Source organism: Maniola hyperantus, chromosome 9 (genome assembly GCF_902806685.2).
Source record: "Maniola hyperantus chromosome 9, iAphHyp1.2, whole genome shotgun sequence".
Classification (NCBI taxonomy): Eukaryota; Metazoa; Arthropoda; class Insecta; order Lepidoptera; family Nymphalidae; genus Maniola; species Maniola hyperantus.
Genome location: NC_048544.1, coordinates 6,152,518 through 6,175,143, shown reverse-complemented (window position 1 = coordinate 6,175,143; position 22,626 = coordinate 6,152,518). Strand labels below are relative to the sequence as shown.

At 39.0% G+C, this 22,626-nt stretch overlaps 1 protein-coding gene and 1 non-coding gene across 3 annotated transcripts; both read right to left on the bottom strand.

Moving 5' to 3' along the window:
* Positions 1-2,743: 2,743 nt before the first annotated feature.
* On the bottom strand, positions 2,744-19,913 carry LOC117984921 (armadillo repeat-containing protein 2). 2 transcript variants are annotated; one of them, XM_069500701.1, is made up of 21 exons: positions 19,812-19,913; positions 18,312-18,434; positions 15,360-15,495; positions 14,702-14,843; positions 14,143-14,263; positions 13,797-13,934; positions 13,209-13,356; positions 12,691-12,898; positions 11,659-11,761; positions 11,249-11,421; positions 10,671-10,867; positions 10,266-10,434; positions 9,380-9,494; positions 9,011-9,060; positions 8,664-8,792; positions 8,202-8,352; positions 7,240-7,383; positions 6,437-6,667; positions 5,290-5,375; positions 4,037-4,170; positions 2,744-3,443 (listed from the first exon to the last, which is right to left on the bottom strand). In XM_069500701.1, exons 2-21 carry the CDS (start codon positions 18,418-18,420, stop codon positions 3,281-3,283), a joined length of 2,847 nt encoding a protein of 948 aa, XP_069356802.1. In that variant the 5' UTR covers positions 18,421-18,434; positions 19,812-19,913; the 3' UTR covers positions 2,744-3,280. The 2 variants fall into 2 exon arrangements, with proteins under 2 accessions (XP_069356802.1, XP_069356803.1); XM_069500702.1 differs by lacking the exon at positions 13,797-13,934.
* On the bottom strand, positions 5,769-5,840 carry TRNAW-CCA (transfer RNA tryptophan (anticodon CCA)). The gene has a single exon. It is a non-coding gene; the product is annotated as a tRNA-Trp (tRNA).
* Positions 19,914-22,626: the final 2,713 nt, after the last annotated feature.

Genomic DNA, 22,626 nt, shown 5'->3' with positions numbered 1-22,626 from the left:
TGCGAAGGCAGTAATTTTGCTAAAATAATCTACCTATTACAAATTTATTTATTGTATCTAAAAAGCAATTATAACATGCCTACCATTAATTAATGTACCTACCAGTCACACGCAACAGTCCTTCTAGTTCCTGATTTAGTAACTTAAATATTACAAATATGTTCAGAGCAAAATACATAATTTGTATCTCCAAAAACAATTTCGTAATATACACGAACTCATGTATGATAAAAAAAAATTTTCCAGGCGCCGCTGTAAATTGAAATGATTATTCTATAATATTTTTTAAATAATAATAAGGTATCTATACTCTAATTTAACAGGCATGTACTTAAAACGTAATTTGGAGTTATTATCATCCTGCTATTGAAAATAAATTTAGTTAACAAGTAACTAATGTTAGTATTTTTGGCCATTTTCAGAATAGGTAGGTACATACGATATACCTTCTACATCCATAATTATAAAAATATTCACGAAGAGTGAATGCATTATTATTGAACCAAATATGACCAAATAAGGCAGTAATATCGCTTTGCGTGTTTCGATTAATTTTGTTGGGATGACGCTGGTCAAAGTTATACTTCTTTTGACCTGGAAATAAAAGAACCAATAGAGAAAACATAAGTAGACCACAATGGAATGGCAGAATTTCCATAATTGACGAGCCAAAGTCAAATGGGCCTCTGCACGCGACATCATTCCTCATGTCCCGACGGTTCCTGCAAATCTATCGTTGGGCTCGTGAGTTTTAGTCGGTCATACGTTTTATAAGTAGGTACATATTATTTGCCCTGTCTTTACCTGTTTTAAAATATTCATATTCTCAATCATATTTTTCATCATACGAGCGCTCTTATAGGTTCCGATTAAAGCCATCATTGAAGTTAACGTCATATTATGTGACGCCCAAAATAAAGGACCCCAAAAGTCAATTAGGATTCCATTTTTTAGAAAATTAATAATGATTCCAATAATTCCAGCTAAGTCTGCAAAATATTTGTTCTAATTATTAATATTGTTATTATAAAACATGGGTTTAAAGTGTAGTAAGGGAGCATTTTACTGTAGAAAAATACATACTTATCAAAGTCATAAAAATTTTACTACAGATGGTATATCTATTTGACACAGATGCGCTGTAGCCGTTGTTAAGTTTCTTAAGTTGGACAGGTGCTACGCCAGCAAAACGGGAAGCTCGTAATAACAACACCCAGCCTCCATCGAGTAGGCACTCGACCTTTTTCTTATCCATTTGAAAACCCCTGTTAACTTATCACGACATGCAATAAAAAGCAAAAGCAACCTGTAAAAGAAATGGAAAAATGGGCCTTTTACACCTTTTTATTCGTTTTTAGTAGTTTAAATAATAAATGAAGATTGAAAGTTACTAAACCTCGGATAATTAGTACTAACTTCAGAATTCATTTATTAGGTATTTATTAATAATAATAATATGTAGGTAGATTGTAGACATCATAATGATGATCTATGTATGTACAGTACCTCCGTTAAGTGAGTCAATAGTCGTTATTCGAAAGTAAATAACTCTACCAAGCACGGTGGCTTTGGATGCATAACTATGTATATTTGTTGTAAAGTGTCATTGTATCTGATGAAAATTTAATGTTGAGTTTTATTAAAAATCCTCATTTCTATTACACGTTATATTATGTTTTTTGTGATTCATGTATGTAGATTTAACTAGTAGGTGCATTAAAAACTGGCGGTATAGATTAGAAGACAGAACTGATATAACTTTTAATAAGTGCATGGTACGAAGGTAAATCAATATTTGTAAAGTACCTACGTTAGCTTCTTATATCATGTGGAAACAATGTTAAAGTAGGTACAATAGTTTTGAAAGTCGTAAAAATCTTTAGCTATTTATGCATATATTGACATCAAATACTAATTTACTCAACTTACTAACCTACAACTGGAAAAATATCTGAGGCCCCCGACTGGAGGGGGCCTCAATGCCCTTAACCTATGATAGGGTTAATTAGTATATTTTAATTTTAAATTAAACTTAACCAACTAGGATATCCTAGTTGGGTAAGCGAAGGGCCTAAGTAATTGAGTAATGATTCTGATTTTAATTAATCATTAAATTAAAATCAAAATATTGTAGATAGGTATATAGAAAAAAAAACTGTAAGTAGGTAGGTATTGAATAAATTTTTAATAATATACAAATACATACAGATTACAGAACAACCTTATATTAGGGGTATGGGTATAACCTTTTATAATAAAATCCCGCAAACTATTTTGGACTTACCTTTGCACAAGTTTAAAAAATCTATTAAAAATATGCTCCTGAAAAAAGCATATTACACAATTTAAGATTATCTAAATGATAAAAGAGCGTGGATTTGACCTACAGCTCGTTCCAGCAACGTACAAGACTGCAAATACTATTTTATACCTCGTACCTACCTTTAATATTATTAGAGCCTCAATAGCTCAACCGGTAAAGGAGTGGACTGAAAACCGAAAGGCCGACGGTTCAAACCCCGCCCGTTGCACTATTGTCGTACCTACTCCTAGCACAAGCCTGACGCTTAGTTGGAGAGGAAAGGGGAATATTAGTCATTTAACATTGCTAATATTCTTTTTTAATCTTGTACCTATATCAAATATTTGAAAAGAGCAACCGCCGAGTTTCTTGCTTGTTCTTCTCGGTAGGAGAGGCATTCCGAACCAGTGGTAGATGCATCCGAATATTCGAAAGTACTTGTAAAAGTCTATTTGAATAAAAATGATTTTTATTTATTTATTTTATTTTTATTATTACATACGAGTACGAGTTTACCTACCTACCTAGGAACAATAAGTAGTCTATCACTATAGAACACACGCTAGAGCTTCAGCTATTTAGAGCTATTTAGCTAGAGCACCTAAGTCGATTTGATTTTTATTCAAGGTAGGTACCTACTTAATATACCTAACTACATATTTCCTCTCTTTGAGAAAACATTTTCTTCTCTATCAGGCTTTTATTCTATGGCGCGGCGCTCCTTATAATTGAAGTTTTGAAGTTTGGACTTTTATTAGACGGACGCATCCCAAGGATGCCAACGGGACCCCATTAATACAAAACAGTAAGGTATTACTAAGCCTCCGTCTGTCTGTCTGTCAGTGGGCTGTATCTACCTATGTCGTGACTTGTAATATACTTAGGTAGAGAGCTGAAATTGTCACAGAGTGTGTAGGTGTTTCTATTGTCGCTATACCTAACATTAATTAGCCAGTTTTATTGCCAAAGTTTTTCTCGTCAGTCTGTGCCTACTGAGGCGTCAGCTCTCGGAGGACGCAGTTGTTCCAACAATGGTATGGCGACTCCTATCAACTCCTCCCACGCCGCTAATCTCTTACACGGACCACATTCACACTCTTCTATCTCGCCCTCTTCAAAACCCAAGTCTTCGCCTGAGTAACTGTGGGAAGAAAACGATACAGTTAGGGCTTCTTCATCATCATGATCAACCCATCGCCGGCTCACTGTAGGTATCTGTAGTGAGCACGGCGGGGTGATTACGTATCTCGCGACAGGCTTGCGACAGGCGTAAATCTCGCGATCATTGCTGTCAAACGTCACACGTAACAGCGGCTAGAGAGAGACAGCAATAGCCACAAAGCAAAATAAGAAGAAGAAGAGAGACAGCAAATGAACTGTCACATTGCTACTGCTGTCGCGTTGCTGTCGCTACTGCAACGTTTTACGTAATCACCCCGCGGGTCTCCTCTCAGAGTGAGAAGGATTTTGGCCATAGTCTACCATGCTGGCCATGTGCGGATTCGTAGACTTCACATATTTGAGAAAATTATGGAGAACCCTCAGGCATGCAGGTTTCCTCACGATGTTTTCCTTTACCGTTACAGCAAGTGACATTTAATTACTTAAAACCCACATAACTCCGAAAAGTTAGAGATGCGTGCCCGGATCGAATGTGCGGGTGTGCGGAGCGTTCCCCCGCCTCATACCCCGATTGCCATCTTGACCAGTCACGTACTATAGATAGGTACCTACCGTTCGCCTTCGTCATCATCTTGTTCCAGATGCAAGTCCTCCTCCACACTGTATGCCTTGACCGCCAGGTTGGGCTCATGGCAAAAATCTTTCACTGCGTGCTGATAATTGTTGTTATCAATATCGAATTTCACCTGTAAAACAATAAAAATTGAAATCTTAACTAAACCGGTTTTGATAAAATATTTTAAAAGATACAATTAGTATCACGTAAATAATAGTGTAACGGGTCCATTCTTATGTCGTCGATATTCCATCTACACGCACGAAACGCTTTGCGTCATCATTCCTCATACGCATGGCTAGGGTCTGGAATACTCTTCCAAGATATGTGTTTCCTACCAATTACAACCCGGGTATCTTTAAAACAAGAGTGAATAGGCATCTTCTAGGTAAACGCGTCCCATCTTAGGCCGCATCATCACTTTCCATCAGGTGTGATTGTGGTCAAGCGTTCGCCTAGATAATGAATTAAAAAAATAAAAAAATACCTCAGGGATGACAGTAAATGATAAAGTATTTTGACACCAGCTCTACTATTATCGCACTGACCTCTACTATATTTAATACAATACTTACCTAAGTACAGTACGTGGCAGAAAGTAATGTACATCGACATTTAGAAGGAGATAGCAGATTTTTAGAGCGTTGTCCCTGTCGTTGAGATGGACAAAACGTCATATAGGTATGAGTGACATAGACAACGCTCTACAATGCCGAAATGTAATTCTAAAGGCCGATGAACATTACTATCTGCCGCGTAGATACTGTAAGTATATGCTGGACTTGCGATTGCCAACCTATTTTTGAAGAAACTTGATTTTCGACATTTTGGCGCTGCTGATAGCACTCAGCAGTGAGCGGCATGTGAGCGAACCTGCTCGAAACTCAAATATTAAGGATGTCGCTCATCCACCAATTATTTTAAGTTACAAAGTGTCAATTTTAATTCTCGGTAGGTACGCTCGGTGGCGCGTTTCAAATCGGCAGAAAAATTACTTTCATTTTGTATGGCACACCTCTTCCAGCGTACTTACATATACCTACGTTCATTTCAGTGATTATTATGATCTAAGTAGATCTAGGTGTGTAGTACGCGACAGGTCGAGATGGCAATCGGGGTGGGGACGGACGCCCTGCACACCCGCTCAGCCCGCACGCTAAGCTAAGCTAAGCGCGGGTGACTACGGGTCTGCGGGGCGTCCCTCCGCCTTTGCCAAATCGACCTGTCGCGTTCTATACTCAGTACTTACGTGATGAAGTCTAGACAGCTGAGGGTCGCTGGCACGTCGATCTCCAATTTTCGGTACTTCGCAGGCGGTGAACATTGAATCATCATCTAAACAAACATTATTACATATTTCATTTCAAAAAATGCAGGTTGGACTCGCACACGAATGGTTCCGTACCATCATACATGAAATAACACTATTATAATTTTAAAATTTCATTGCGGACATTTCGAAATTTTTATCATTTGTAAAGCGGCAATAGAAAATACAAATTCTGTGAAAATTTCAACTCTCTATGTATGTTCTCTATCTATTACCTAAAGATATAGCCCGCTGAGTGCTGACAGACGACGATCGCCCCATTCGGCTTGGCAGTTGTCACACTTTGGGTACGGAACCCTAATAAAAAAATACGTTTGGGGAGGCAACGTAACAAAAATAGATTAATTAATTATTTTATCTTTTAAAAATATTGGAAAATACGAAAAAAGTGTTTGATGTGACCCCGACGTGATTTGAACACGCAACCTTCTGATCTGGAGTCAGACGCGCTACCGTTGCGCCACGGAGTCCTGTATGCCAATTGACGAAATACAAAATCATATGACCGGCGCAAATCTGACGCAGCGCAGAGCATTTATCACTGCCAAACCATTATCGACTTTGCATGAGTTGAAATAATATCGAAAATCAATTGACACAACTACCTACTAGTGAACTATTCTGACTTTCCCTTTTACTCTCGGCGACCTAGAACTTTTCGCTCATTCCAAAGAGTGTAATTCTGAGAGCAATCGAGGATCAATAGGTAGGTAGGTAGTAGGTTGGCGAGGGGTTGAATCTCGGGGGAGAATCTCGACTTGGTATTGATTTGCTCATGACTTATGTGAAAATCTATACTTAGAGCGCACTTTAACTTTGCTCAGACTTAAGGTTGAGTTAAAACGAGGCAGATTTATGAGAGAGATTAATCGTCTCGTTTTAACTCTGTCTTAAGTCTAAGCAAAGTCAGAGTGCGCTCTATAAGATCTCACTTTTAGTGGCTGTAGGTTGGTTCGAGAGGACGATGTGCTTGCCCAAACCCAAATTATAAAAAAGGCGCGTGCATGTAGAGCGTAGCAGAGGACATGACGTGCGATGGTGCGTGTGATACCTACTCATAACTCACCAATAAAGACAGCGAGCGCAGCAGTGGTTTGCTGCGCCTGTGTGGGGTCAAGAGGACGATGTGCCTGCGCGTTCCAGAGCGCGCGTGCTAGTAACGCGGCGGAGGACACGTCACGCGTGTGCGCCGCGTCGCTGAGGGCGCGCGCTGCGGCGGCCGCGGCGTCACCCGCGCCGCCCGCCCCGCACACGTTTACCAGCACCCCCGCCGCCGCGCAGCGTACACTGGGATCTTCTATAGGTATGTACAACAGAATCACAAAATAATTCGTCAAACATACCAAAGTACATAAAGTATAGGTAAAATAACTAGTATTGATATGCTCAATATGTCAACGATTCCAGTTCAGTTCGATTAAATTCGATTTTCAGACCCGCTGGAATAGAAAGATTCTACACAGACGGGCTGCATTTGGACTACCAGGCGACTGCCATGGAAAATTGTTTGGATGCAGTTTTTGTGCAGTAATACAATAATTGTGTCGTAACTTATGCCATCTTTAATTTTAAATCCATATTTTAATTAAGTAAGTAAACGATTTTAAGATTACTGCTTCTTACGGGTCCCAACTCCCAACATGGGCGGTAAATCCATTATTATGAGGGCAGCTACGTGCCAGCTCAGGAGTGCCTGGTGGACCACATTTTCACTCTGCTTGGGACATGTGATGACTGATGACATCTTGACCGGCCAGTCCACTTTCCTCGTCGAGATGATTGATGAACGAGACTGCTGCCATCGTCAAACATGCTACCTTTACACTCGCTTGTGTTGCTTGGTGAGGTATTGTTGGTTGCAAGTCCTACCGTGGTGTTGCAGTGGAGGCAACGCGTCAAGAGCACCCTCCAGCACGATGAGCTGCGACGCACGCGCGGATCGCGACAAGTTGCCCAGCGCTCGCACCGCTTCACACGCCGCTGCGCCTGTACCGCGCACCCATCGACATGTGGCTGCACAAACGGGCTATTATTGCTACATACGTCAGTAAATATGTCCAATAGGTATATTCCGTGCATCACTTGCGCGCGAAAGGTGGTAAAGAGTAAAGACCCATTCACACTGTTGTTCACCTCGCTCGTTCTCAAGCTTTTACGCCGTGATTCGCGCGCTCCTACTTAATCAGCTGAACTTTTTGGGTGCATTAAAATTGATTAAGTACCATGTTTAACGCTACTTAGAGCAAACGTGTCGACAGCGGCATGAGTGACTAACTACTAACAAAGCATTCAGCCGTTCCTCGTAAGTTGCGGAATACGGACGCCATATGGCGCGGTCCGTACGCGCCGTAGTCGGCCATGGTCGGCGTGCGGGCAGACAGACCGCAGCCTTAGGAAATAGGACCAGATCTATGGAGCGTGCCTACTTTAACTTTGCTCAAACTTAAGACAGTAAAAATGAGACAGCTTTTCGATCTTGTCCCCCCTTCAGCTTTTTACCAACGTACCTCAACACGCCGAGCGAGTTTCCATCCTTCTGTCGTTAACATTCAATCTATCACATAGGAAACGCTTTGCGACCTCATTCCTCATACGCATAGCTAAGGTTTGGACCTACCTACCTACCTACTCTTTTCCGCGATCTGTGTTTCCTACCTACAATCCCGGTAGAACGTTTCTTTAAAACGAGAGTTAATTGGCATCTTCTATGCAAACGCGTCCCACCTTAGGCCACATCACCATTTCCTTCAGCAAAGTATAGATCTCTATATCTCTATCTCTTTAACCTTTGCCTTTCTAAGTTCAATAACAAGTAGGTACAACGTTCAAACCTTTACAAAGCTGCTCCAAGATATGTTGATGTGAGGATTCCGGAGGCTCGAAGAAGAATGTGATGTTGTTGAGAGTTGCGAGTGCTGCCATCGCCAGCTCCTCGTGGCGCTCCACCCATGAGTTGTAGTCTGCCTCAGACATATCTACTGCCTGTACCAAAGCATTACATCCTATGAATAGGTATACAGTAGGTAGTACTTACCCGGCAGGAAATATTGTACATCGACCTTTGAAAAGAGATAGCAGTTTCGTAGAGCATCGTCTCTGTCGTTGAGACCGACAAAACGTCAAATAGATACGAGTGACAGAGACAACTAAAGGTCGATGCACAATATTTACTGCTGGGTACCGAACTTCTATTAGGTACCTTATGTAGGTATTATTCATAATTTCTAATGGACTTTTTAAAATTATGATGATAAAAGAAGAAGAATGTTATAGAGTATATTAATTTTATTGACCTTATGGACAGGTTTCTCGGCCAATTGCAAGCAAGAGAGCAGCACCCGAACAGTTCGTTCAGCATGCGTCGCCGCCAAACCTCTGCCAGCGAGCTCGGCGAGGCAGAGGTTAGCTATCACGCGTACTGTCTATGGAAAAGTTATTAAGTTAAAACATAAAACTAATTTTAATGCAAAGGTAGCCAAATCCAGAAAATATACAACGGAGAATGTTTTTTGGTTAGCCGCCAGTAGAGTTAAGATAGGTATTATAGAGTCTAGTGCTTTAAAATAATATAGCACGAAAAGTTAACCAACCTTTCATTGTGGAGAAACCAAAGACATTTAGGTACCGTGACAAGCCTTACCTTTATGAGTACGTCTTCATTAGATCCGTCAGATCCTCCAAGGTCCGATCCTTGAAAAATAAAGAATTTCTATGTAATATTTTAAAAGCTATGACCTACGGCCTGTGTTATTATTATTTATTGAAGTGTTATATAGTTCTGTACCCACTACCCACCCTAGGTAGGTTTCAGAACTAAAATATAATAGGTAGGTACTTACTTCAATGTAAGTAGTTCAATGAGAACTACAGAACACTGACCTGTTCAAAGCCAGGATGGTTAACAAGTCAAGTATGTGCTAGGCAATGGAAGACTTTTTAAGTACTAAAATTCGAGTTATGCAGGTGGCTCTTCAATTAAGCAGTAAAACAGTATTAAAATTCCGCTTACCAACTAAATGTAAGTCTGGATCGGAATCAAGATCTTTCGCATCGTTCTCATTCCGCTGAGTGTAAGATTCTAATACTGTCAGTAGCACATCAATGCCGCCTTCCTCGTTGTAAATCTAAGGTGTAACAGAAATAAAATAAAAGCCTAATTATAAAATCAAAAATTCATGGAGCATTCCTGACAGCATTTTTTATTCACATTGGCCACTCGGCATTATTGGCATTATCGTGTTGTAGGTACAGTAAATATGCGGAAGCGCATTGACCTGACAAATTTATTAAGACAAAAGAAGCAGGTATAAATGGTTGAACAAGAAGTTACAAATGGCTGAATCCGCTTCCACCAGCGCAGCGGTGTTCTTTCGGACCTACGTTATGGGGTATTCAAAAGTAAGTAAATAAACCCTCAAATGTTTGCAACTGCGGAATTTAGAAGTTCTTCTGGTGCTTCAGGTGTTATGGGCAGGATCAATCAGTTAGCCTGCTCCGTGCCAGTTATAAAACAAACTCATATATTATTGTCTGAAATGGGCGGAGAACACAGTTCAAAGAACCGATACTTAGACGCTAAGGTTTCATGGTGCTGGAATGACGACCGGCGGACTGATTACGTATCTCGCGACAGGCTTGCGACAGGCGTAAATCTCATAGCCGCAAAGCAAAATAAGAAGAAGGAGAAGAGAGACAGCAAATGAACTGTCGCATTGATACTGCGGTCGCTACTGCAACGTTTTACGTAATCACCCCGCGGGAAGCGCTGTATTGGCAGACCCCCCAGATAGACAGGCATCCCCAGGTAGGTAGGAAGCTGCTGCATTCAGGCGGCGCAAGATCGTAGTCTGTGTGATGTGAAAGTCCTTACGAGAGACTATGGTTGGAGTACGTACGTTAATACGAGCCTGTTCATCCGCTGCAGCCATGTTGCCCAGAGTGTACGCCAAGCGGACAGTAAGAGGAGCTCTAGAGGCGCACGCCGCTAAAGCTGTGAGCAACGCACACGCGCTTATTGGCGACGCACACAACCACGCACAACAGTTGTCTTCTGCTGATAAAACGCTGTAACAAAATTATTGGAATGAACCACTATCCACTACCCATATTATAAATGTGAAAGTGTGTTTCTTTATTGGTTTGTCGTTCAAATAATACCAACTTCTTTTTTGTTGCATATATTATAGTCAAAGGTCTGGAGAATGACTTAGATTACTGTTTATCCCGCGACAACTTTCATCTTGTAGTGTAGACTGTAGTGAGAGTTTCAATAAAGAAAAGTATCTAATCTATCATTCTACCTGAGACACCTCGCCACATTGGTGAGCACGTCTCGATCAGTGTGCAAGGTAAGCGCGGCGAGCAGCTCGGCGAGCACTCCACTAGCTGCAAATGCTCGCCCGCTCCCCTCATTACTCGCCAGGTTCCGAAGCGCGCCCGTCACTTGGTACAATGCGTGAGTCGCTTGTTCGGAAACATGACGAGGTCTTTCTGCTTTCTGAAAAATTTCATAATGTTTTAAAACAAATAACAGAGGACGTTTTACACCACTTGTGAGCATTGTTTTTGTGTGTCCAATGTAGTCAAATTCATTGTAAATAGCATGATAATACAAAAGTTGAACTCTTCAACAGGTCACTTCTGTAATGATCGGTATTTTAAGGGTTCTGTAACCCATAAAATAAAAATGTAACCAACTAACTAATCTAATTAGCAACTCTATAGCAACCATCAAAGTACGTCAATACAATACATTCAAAACATTCAAAATCAATAATATAAATGGTTATGAGGACATTGGGAACAATCTAAGTATCTAAGTATTTAAGAAGTATTTAAGATCACTAATTATTAATTTATTTTTGACATCTAGGCCTACCGCATTATTCAGTATTTTGAGGTGTAGTGCGGCAAGAGGCAACGCACCAGCGCTATGCGCCAACGCACACAGCCGCGGCTCCAACGCCAGAAACCGCAACGCACCCGCCGCGTACACGCAGCATTCGCTTTCTGACAACGGATCCACACGACCGCATCCTTCGACTAGCAACTCTAACGATTTAAAAGTTTTAATCAATTATTTTGCTTACTAGGTGTTCTTACAAACTATAGGAACATTTTCAAAACTCTTTTGTAAATATTTATCATAATTTTCCTAAACTTAATAAGACGTATGCTATCTTGGCCCTAACCTACCTAGCCCATAGGTATTATCTGTTTTTAAATTTGTGAATGCTACAAGATTACAGGGATTTTATTTATGTGAACTGAAACTTGGTGTTTTCTTACCAAGAAGATTACTGTTCTTGAAAAAGTGATCGTTTTTGTCATTTCTCGCGATTTTGAACACCAGTTTGCAAGCAGCTGCCAGGTGTGTACCAGTTACGCCCATCTAAAAAAAGGGAAAATATTTAATTTACTAGAAGTGTTGATAAATAAAGCCGGAAAAAAGTTTAAAGGGAACTACCCTAAGCAGGTTTTTCAGCGTGTACCTAGCTTACTTTAATAAGTTTCAATAGCATGACAAAGCTCGAAGATAAAAAAGTTGCGAGCTGGTGATAATTTATTATGTTTGCTAGTCACGAACAGTTAAATAGCTGACAATTAGATTAGATCATGTTGGAAAAAGTTGCGTGAGAAAAAACAATATAAGGACGAAACCAAAATAGCACGATGACAACCAAGAATATTTCAAAAGTAAAAATAATTAACTCAACAATCAATACTGCGCCTAAGAGCGATCTGAAAATTGGCAGTAGGTAGGTAGGTAACAAAAGTGTTCTAGAAATCTAAGTGAGGTCAAGACAGATGAAATTGTTGTCTTTGTATATGTAGTAATTGTTTCGTCTGCCTCCTAATCGGCGGTCCAGGGTTCGATCCCAGGTACGCAGATGCGTAGGGGTGCCAGCAAGGTAACCTCCCAGTGTATCTGGTTGCTGCTGGTCCCTTTTGGATGCATCGGGCATCCGAGGGGAAGAGCAGTATTCGGGCCGGTGCACCCCCGGTAATATGGCTAATAATCTCTCTTTGGGGATATTGTTAGCCATGGCTAATGACCTGGCAGGGGGGAAGTTTCTCCGCGTGTCCCTCTTACTAGCAGAGGGCACAGTGGACTAAGCGAAGGATGGGACGCAGGCGACGTGTGCGGAGTTTGCACTTGTCGCCCGTTGGGTCCCCGGGTCGGGAGGCCGTACACTTGGCCAGTATGGTAGACTATGGCCAAACCCCTCACATTCTGAGGGGAGACCCTCAATAGTGAGCAGCAATGGGTTGATGATGATTGCTTAAACAATAAAGTAAAAATTATATGCGAAGTCGTACCGTAAGCATAGCCCTCGCTATAGCTACTAGAACTCGCTCATCTTCGCAGTCAATATGCGTGTATAGTGAACGGAGCACTAACTCACGAAGACTGTTCGCTGGTGACGTTTTCATAATAATGTTCTGAAGAGCGGCAAGCAATTGAATGATTCGGTCTACGTCACGAGTTTTCTGCGAAAGTGCTTCGGCTAACTCCAGGACACTCATACTGCAAACCAAAACAATAAATTTAAAAAATATAGTACCAATTTAAATTGTACCTATCTATTAAAAGCTAAAGACGTTGAATAGTATACCTACTCCTCAAACTCGAGCTAAGGAAATGTTTGAGTCTCAAAGTAGTCAAAGGAATATTCATACACCGTTCAATCAATTATCAGAAAGCAGCCAGAAAAAATATGATATAGGTACGAAGCTAGTTTCAAGATAAGCTTAATTGATACAAAAGTGCTTTTAATGAGAGAGATATCAGAAGAAATATAACGCAGAAGAAAAAGATATAAAATATCAAGACTAACTTGTTATAATCATCGTTGCCTCGAAATGTGTTGGGCAACTGAACTTCAAGTTGTTTGACAAATACTTCTCCAATCGTAGTGCCCGCCTCGCATGAAATTGATTTGGACGCGAATTGTTTTCTTTTACTAGATGTGTCAGAACTAACACCTAAAAAAAACACAGTCTAATAAAACATCAAGTTGAAAAAGTCAAAGTCAAAGTGTAAAGGAAACTACGAGAACTTCATATCAACTGCTAGTTGTCGCTTAGCTAAAAGAGAATAGATTTTACTCAGTTGAGGAGCATACTCAAAATAAAGATGACATGGGAGAAAGTAAGGCAATTGTTATTACTCAATATATCGATAATTTAATACTCTAATCCGTGTATTCTTTTCCATTTCATATTCGAGAGTTATTTTTTTGTACCAAGAATTAGTAGGTAACAATAAAAATAAGATGAGAAAGCCGTGGACAGGGTAGCTCTTATCTCTATAAGAGATCTCTTACATTGACCCTGGGTAGTGGGAGAGGTTTTAAATGAAGAATAATAGTTATGTACATCTATTTTGTTGGTTAATAATGAAACTGTAACTAAGTACATCTTACCGACAGTAAGAGGGACTTTCTTACACTTATTAAGCTCATTTTTATTTATTGGATTTTCACTCAACACGGGTCTTTTTTCGGTACTGAAAGGTCTTGTTACAGAAATCGATTGGGTTAAATCCGAACTTATATTGGAAACTGCAAATCATTAGTATTTTAAAATTCTATAATTTAATTAAGCAATAGTTTTCAGGGAGCTTTGGCAGAATAGGTACGTTATTCAAAGGGGGAAATACCTAAGCTAATCATTCTTAATTTGTGGCTATGTTATAATTTCAGTGAGTAGATATTCCTATTATGAAAATTTTCGATTAGCGGCGTTGAAGATGAAATTAACATAAGATACCAGTTTGTTCAGTAGTATTTCTCCGATGCAAGGGCTTGCTTCTACCACTGAGATGGGGTAACTTGGTGAACCGGCTCCAACCTTCGTTTGATCGCTCTTGTGCATCTCGCAACGGTCGAACCTACACAATTTTAAGCCATTTACTAAGCATGATTTTAATCTGCTAGATATCACTACCCTCACTACCCCTATTATAAATGCGAAAGTGTGTTTGTTTTTGTTGGTTTGTCCTTCAATCACGTCACAACGGAGCAACTGATCGACATGATTTTTTGCATGGGTATTGTTAAAGACCTGGAGAGTGACACAGGCAAATTTTTATCCCGGAAAATCAAAGAGTTCCCACGGGATTTTTAAAAACCTAAAACCAAATACCATAATATGGGTAATGATAAGTAGGTAGGTAACTAGGTACTTAAAAGTAAAAGTTAGGTATATTGTGTTACAATTTATATAAAACTGTCCCAAATCTAAAAATGGTAGCTTGTGGTAAATAGATGATTCAATTTTTTAATAAACTTAGCAAAAAATACTTATTGCATGGTATTTTTATACTTACAGCTGGTATTTTCTTGGAATAATTTTCCGCTGGCATCTCTCGTCCGATAGAGTCTTCATCCCGATTACCAGACTGGACACCTCCAGCTATGCCAACGACCAAATCGTCTTCGCTGCTCTCCGTTAATGTCAGATATTTCAGGCTAAAAATAGTTCAAAACTCATTTTAAAACCATGCCATCACCAAATAGGTTTTCATAAAGTTTTCATACGTTTATTTCAAACTACAAGTACTTTATAGTCCAGTCAATTTACTCTCTTTACGCTCTTTTTTTCGAAGGCCTATTTGATGAATACTAGACTCCACCTAGAGCCTAGTATTCGTCTAATAGGCCTTTGAAAAAGAATATATTTGTGGGCGTGTTTGCTTTATAAAATTACTAGATGATGCCCGAGATATCGTTCCTTGGGATTTAGGTTTTTTAAAATACCGTGAGAACTCTTTAATTTTCCGGAATAAAAATTAGCCTATGTAGCATATAAGCTATCTTTATTCTAACAGACAGACAGAAGGACACACTTTCACATTTATAACATTTAATATGGATTACTTACATAGTTTTAAGTTAGTCCAGTTAAATTATTTTTAATCAATATAAACTTTTAATCGTTCGTCTGTCGCAATTGCAAGTTTATATAAAATATAAGTTAAAAGTTACTCAAACGCGCTGGGCGGGCGGGCGTCCTTCCGCGCATTTTCAGTGAACAGTGTGCGTTGCGGTTCGCGCGGCGTGAACGGCCGACGCGTGCGCAACGGACGCAAGGCGCCTCCCGCATTCGCCATGCTGCTCATCTCTGAAACACCGAAAATAATACGAGTAGTACGCGACAGGTCGAGATAGCAATCGGGAAGGGAACTCCCCGCACACCCGCACAGCGCCCGCGCTAACTGCGCGACCTGTCACGGACTATATAGTTTTATGTACCTAGTACCTACCTATACAAGTAATAAATAAGTACCTACCTAACTTATTTATTGGTTATTAGGTATGTATTTTTCGTTTTGTTGATTTTAATAACTACTATGTGGCATTTAATTAATTAAAATGGAGGTACTAATGGGCTTTGCTACTAAAATAAGGCTTTTTAATTTTAATTAATACCTACCCGTAGTAAAAATGTTGTAAAAGGTACCTAGTGAAGATTCATATTTAGGTAATACGAGTACCTAGGTAATATACGGATAGGTTTAGCTTATAGGTAGGTATAAGTTTACAATTTAAGAATAATACTTTACAACATTACAATTATTTATTGTCCTGTTCTACAATTTATCATTTGTATACTTAGGTCGGTACCTAAGTTCTTACTAACATTTTTAATCTTGAATTTAGCACAAAGCAATTGCTTCCATCTGCATCAATCCCGTTAGCTACCACAGTTTACTCTACGTGCTATTTAAATACGTAACAACGGAAACCTTAGCAACCCCTTAGTTACACTTCACAACTTTACCGACCTTTATAGAGTTCAACTACCTAACTACTAACAGGACCTATTTACATATTATACAATAGACTTATTCCTAGGATTACAAATAAAGACTTTTAAAGTAGATGTTTCCGTATCGTGTTATCAATGCTCTAGAATCACATCACATAGGTAGGTAATCATAAGTCATAGCACTGGAATTCATGTGAAAATATTCATGTAGGTACTAACTATAAAAGATAATAAGACTAAGTTAAGTAAGTAGATTTATTTCACAGATGAGGGAATTTATTTGCATATTATTTACCTACTATTTAATATTATTGCTAGAGACCGCCCGCCACTTCGCTCCCGTGAGATTTTTAAAAAATCCAGCCTTTTACTTTCCTAATTTATAAAGAAACCATGCTTTCTAGGTCCAAAGGTTTGGGCTGGGCGTTGATGAGTCAGTCAGTGAGTGAGTGAAAATTTCAGGCCTAAGAAAATTCTCCGCTGTGTTCATATTTTGCGTTTCTTCGGCTAATTTTCAACTTATTATAAATTTAGTACGTTATTAGAAAGCTGAGAATGTGTAGAAGTTTTGGAGATAATCTGCAGGCCAAGAACTTTTCTGAAGAAAAATAACATTTTTGGCAAAGTAACCAAACATAAATTATGAAACTGGTACAGTTTAGATCCCTAACCGGAAAACCTATAAGAATTATTTTTATTTTAGTACTTATAATTATTGTTAATTAAGTTGTCTACCACTCACAGCCGTACTCAGAGTCACTTAACCGTTACTTAAGGCATTCCTTATCCATACTAATTCATGCCTTAAGTAACGATTCAGCGACTGTTAGAAACTTACTAAAAAGTTGGCAATATGCCATTTTTTAATTAATGTTTAAAGAAACAAATACGTATTTTTCAGAAAAACACAAAATGATCAAAAACTCAAAAACGAGCCCTTTTTGCTCATAGGTGTTTAGAGGTCAAATTGATAGCATTTGGCCTCCTCAACAAGCTCTCAAAGGTGCCTTAACGTTTTACTGGACGTCATGTATAAATATCATACATATTATAGTTTATATATAAAAAATTGGAGCTGTTTCTGAGGACTTCCCAAGATTGGTTGTTTTACGCCTTCATTGACTCCACTCGTTTTTATTTTATTAAGTAATTACTTTACTGGTCGTTGTCAGTATTTTCTAGAAGATGTATAAATATGCATAAAATACCTCTGAAAATCTTATCTATCATGTTATTATTCAATCCACCATTTTGACAATGACGATGTTACGAGCTTCTTGACGTCAGAAAAACCGTGCACCTTCGTGTGCGCGTCTGACTCGTAGGGTTCCAACAGGGTTCCATACCATCGTACAATATTATCTAGTTAGGTAGGTAGGTACTTACTTACCTTTTTTTAATTTACATGACGGCCATTTCGAATTTTTCATTGTTTGTTGTTATAGCAGCAATCAAAACACACATTCTGTGACAATTTCAACTTTCCACCTATTACGGTTCATGAGATACAGCCTGAGACAGATGCTGACAAACAGAGAGACAGATGGACGGACAGTGGAGGCTTCGGGATTTTAAAGGTCCCGTCGGCATCCTTCAGATACGGAACCCTACAAATGTACAAAAATAATACTACAGTGACATTCGCGTGACTCGGTGGTATTGCGACAATAACGTGAAATGTGGTGTGGAACAATGCTCAATCACAGCTCGAAGCTACAAAAATCATAAAGGTACCTACTTACTTAATAATGTTTTATTCAGCAAACCTTACAGCTATGTCCTATACCTTTGTACCTAAAATCGCATGCGAAATGAAGTCGATAATATCCTCCCTATCTACTTATATTAAGTATGTTCCTATTTATGACTACTACATATATTTCGACACCTGCAACTAAAAACATCGTAACTCACTTTTTAGCGATTTTGAGTTACAATGATATTCATAGTGAACAAAAAATACTCTTTTTTTAGCTCACCTAATATTATATTAGGATACCTACATAGATATAGATATGGTCACGACTCACGACATAATATTATAACGTTAAAAGTACGTTATTTCATAGTCCTTGAAACTATGAAATAACGTACTTTTCAGGTTATATCACTGATTTATCAAGGGGTGTGGGGGAATAGAGTAGAAGTAGGATTGTGATTATACTGACCAGCACTGATAGCAGCTCGGGCTTCGCTGATAATCTCTGCGGAGGTCTTGCGGCGCGGGGCTGCATAGAAAGGCGCGCCGAAGCTTCGCCTAGCACCCCTGTCGGACATCTCTTACACTGCAACTAAACCTAACATATTAGCATCTTAAAGTGCATCATCATTTAGCTACTAGATGAGAAATAAAGAAAGAAAGAGATCGCAGTCAAGAGCTATAACTCGTTTACAATTCTTAATTATAATATGAATAATAAAAATAAAATTAAAATAAACTTTGACGACGACTTTTTATAGGTTAGTGGTTGAATGATGGAACGTCTTTCCTTAGGTACCCGGTATTGACAGATTCTGGTTTTGCCAGATTCGCATACAGGTACATTCGGGATTAAACAGATTCGCTACACGGCAGAAATTGTACAGTCGAAATTCGAACGTAAAGTCATAAAAACTCTTGAGATTACTAACCTACTGTTTTGTGCCAAAGAAAGGATCGGTAACTCAGCTAAATGTTGTGGATACAAAATGTAAACCACAACGGTCCTAAATGAGGGAAGACCTGATCTTGGTGACTAAGTATAAAATATTACATAGGTAGTTCTTTGTATTATACTATTTGACCGGTAATGACCGGTAGAACCCGTACCTTCAACTTTCAAGCTAGATTTACAGACAGTGATTAGGTGAGGTGACACGCGGCGTTTGACCCACTTTCACTAATGCTAGATAGTTAAATCACAGATACTATAATACACCTATACTATCATCATTAACCCTCGATAGAAAGTATAACGTATCTATACTGAGTTCCTTTTTCGTTTATTTTTACCCGACTGCGCAACGCAAAGGAGTGGTTAAGTCTCCATCAGTCGCATACAATACATTCTTTGTTTGCTCCTTTTTGATGCTCTAAGTCCTAAGAGACTAAACGCGTGGACTGATTTTAATGATTCTTGCACCAATAGATTTGTCTTAATCTTGCGTCACTATACAAAAAGGTATCAAAGTACTGAAAATGCAGCAAAACGCTACTAGGCATCATATTGGATCAAATAAAAATGAAAGTCTATCTATATATTACTAGCTGACCTGATGTCCGCAACTTCGTCCGCGTGGATTTAGGTTTTTTTTAAATCCCGTGGGAACTCTTTGATTTTCCGGGATAAAAACTAGTCTATGTTACTTTCCAAATCACGTGAATCCGTTGCTCAGTTGCAACGTGATTGAAGGACAAACCAACAAACAAACACACTTTCGCAGTTATAATAAGGATAATGATATTAATTTTTCTAAGCTTCCAAGTATTGTTTTTTTAATTGTATTCCGTCGTGATGTGAATACTAATCGTCTGAACGGATGAATAAGTAGGTACCTATTTAATTGGTAATTTTATCATAACAAATCCAGCTACATAAATAAATTACTTAGCTGATATCTAACATATTATTTAGATTTTACAGAACTTTTTCAATAGAGTTTTAGTACATAACATTACGTATATTTACCTCTAGTTCTACTTTCACATGTAATGTAGCTAGGCTCGACTAACGGTTGGGCGGGCATTGAGCTCCGCGCGCGAAACGCCACTGTTTTCATGCCGTGCCGCCTTTCGGCTTTCAGTCGTAGACTGTCGTAGCTCGTAGCTGTTATTGTAGCGATAACAGTGATTGTTGAGTTGCGATCACAAACACCTACTTTTATACTTCTTTTTATACTTCTATTATACTTCTATACTAATATTATGAAGAGGTAAAGTTTGTGATTTTGTTTGTAGACGGTAATCTCTGGAACTAGTGAATTTATTTTGAAAAGTCTTTCACCAGTAGAAACTACATTATTCCTGAGTGACATAGGCTAGGTATTTTAGGTCAAAAAAAATTAGAGATCCCTACGAAAATTGTAATAAGCTACCCGACCTACCAAGACTCCGCAGTCCGCTATAATTTTTGAATTAAATAAAAAATACTTCGCATTGAAAATGTTCGATTCAAAATTTTAAATACAATTTTGGTTTTTAAAAACCCCGTAGGAACTCTTTGTTTTCCCGGTATAAAAAGTAGTCTATGTCACTCTCCAGGTCTTTAATATTATATATCTATTATATATATAGTCTATACCACGCAAAAAAATCACGTTGATCCGTTGCAACGTGATTGAAGGACAATCCAACAAACCAATAAACCAACAAAAGAACACACTTTCGCATTTATAATATGGGTACTGATTGTGGAAGTTCCTATAGAAACACCTACGTCGCAGTGGACTACTTCTATCGGTTGACGACGATGATGATGATGATGATGAAGTACACCTAAATACTATGACTGCCTTCATAATATTGAAGCACGTCGTATGCACACAACACGCTTCTATTTGAAGGCAGTTTTTAGGTAGGTAGGAAGGTATGGTAATTAATATAAATATAGACAAAAAATCATTGATTGATCATAATATTTTCATTAGCGCACTCTAGAAGGTACCGATCGATTGGTAGCGGGAACTCGGGACTCAGTCACCTTGGTTACTAGTTTCAAACACTTCAGACAACTTACACTTATACAGGTAGGTACTTACGAAACTCATTAGTTGTTATCATAGAAACATTTTATATCTTGCACCTACTAGCTCACTCTCTCTGGCTTCGCACGGGTGTCGGGTAGGCTAATAATGACTAATCTATTGGCAAATACTTTTTAACAACCGTGTTACAATTAAGACACCTCGTTTCTAAATTGCATATAATATTGTTGTTGTATTATGATTTATGTAGGTATACTTACCTAGTAGACATCGATGCCTACTAGTTTATTACCACAAACGACAAAATTGGATGATTTTATTTATTAGAGGAGTATTTATAGATCTATGTAGAGAAGGAAAAGAACTTGATTAGAAGATAATATAGGCTAGGTCCACGATAGGTCCTTGTAAGTACCAGCTACTTCGTTCGTTGGGACGCCTGAGTCACCCCTGAGCCTTTTATATAAGTACCTACTTAAGTACTTAATATTATTTATTTGGAAAGGAAATCTATACTATTGCCATACAAAATTTTACGATCTAGGATTTCAATTACGGATAATTACGAACATAACGAATATAATAATCACTAAGGTTAATTACAAATTACAACAGAAATGTAGGTATATTATATCGTATATCGTGATTATATATCCGCTTATATCCGTCACTTACGTGACTGACATGTTTTTGTCATGCCAACAAGCACAAAGTACCTAGACTAATAAGGTTAGATTAAATTAAGTATTAAAAAAAAACTGTGAGCCTAGTGGTTAGGATGTCCGGACGTCCGCCTTCTAATCGGAGGTCGAGGATTCGATCCTGGGCACGCACCTCTAACTTTTATACATTCTACTTAACTATTTTTGTTGCGAAGCTGAAGTATCTTGTGAAGTGTCCATGGGCAGGGCACATAGTTTGAACTTTGAAGATCCGTTAGAGTTTGGGGTACCAAACCAACTCACAAGGTGCTGGAATGGTAATCCCGCACTGGAATACGCAGCGGTGTTAGACCGCGGCGTGTGACTGTATAAGTCTATACAAAAGACCTACATCCAGCTGTGGACTTATATGGATTGACGACTAAAATAATTATTAGTGATTCGCTATTGTTTTATAACAATGTCAATGACGAGTCATCCATCCATCCATCCATCAGCCTGTTTGCGTCCAATGCTGTACATAGGCCTTTCCAAGAGCGCGCCACCAAACACGGTCCTCCGCCTTCCTCATCCAACCGCTCCCCACCACCTTCTTCAGGTCATCGGTCCAGCGGGCGGGGGGTCGTCCTACACTGCGCTTACCGGTACGCGGTAGCATAGAGTAAAGCAATAGACTGAAAGGTATATCTTGTAGATACGAATACACGAAACACTCTCGCCCGCACCGGGTAAGCGCGGGGGCTGCATAGGGGGGCTGTGCTGTGATTGCCATCTCGACCTGTCGCGTACTACGTTACAAGGTTGTTTTAACAAAAGTTATTGCGGAAGACTGGGAATTATTAGGCACCCGCATCAGGTACGTTGATTTGAAGGTGATAATATTATGTAGGTACCTATTACACAGATGTTGTGTAACGATTTTTCAGTTCTTGCTGCAATTTTTTAAAAACCACTCTTTCTCAGTTTTTCGTACCTAGAGTAATTTTATTTATTAGGTAACCCGTAACTATGTTTTGCCTGGGAGGTCGTCCCTCTACCTGCACGTGAAGCCGTTATCCGTTTATGGTTTAACCGAATGTTGACAAAAGGTATACAGTACGCGGCAGAAAGATGTACATCGACCTTTAGAAGGAGATAG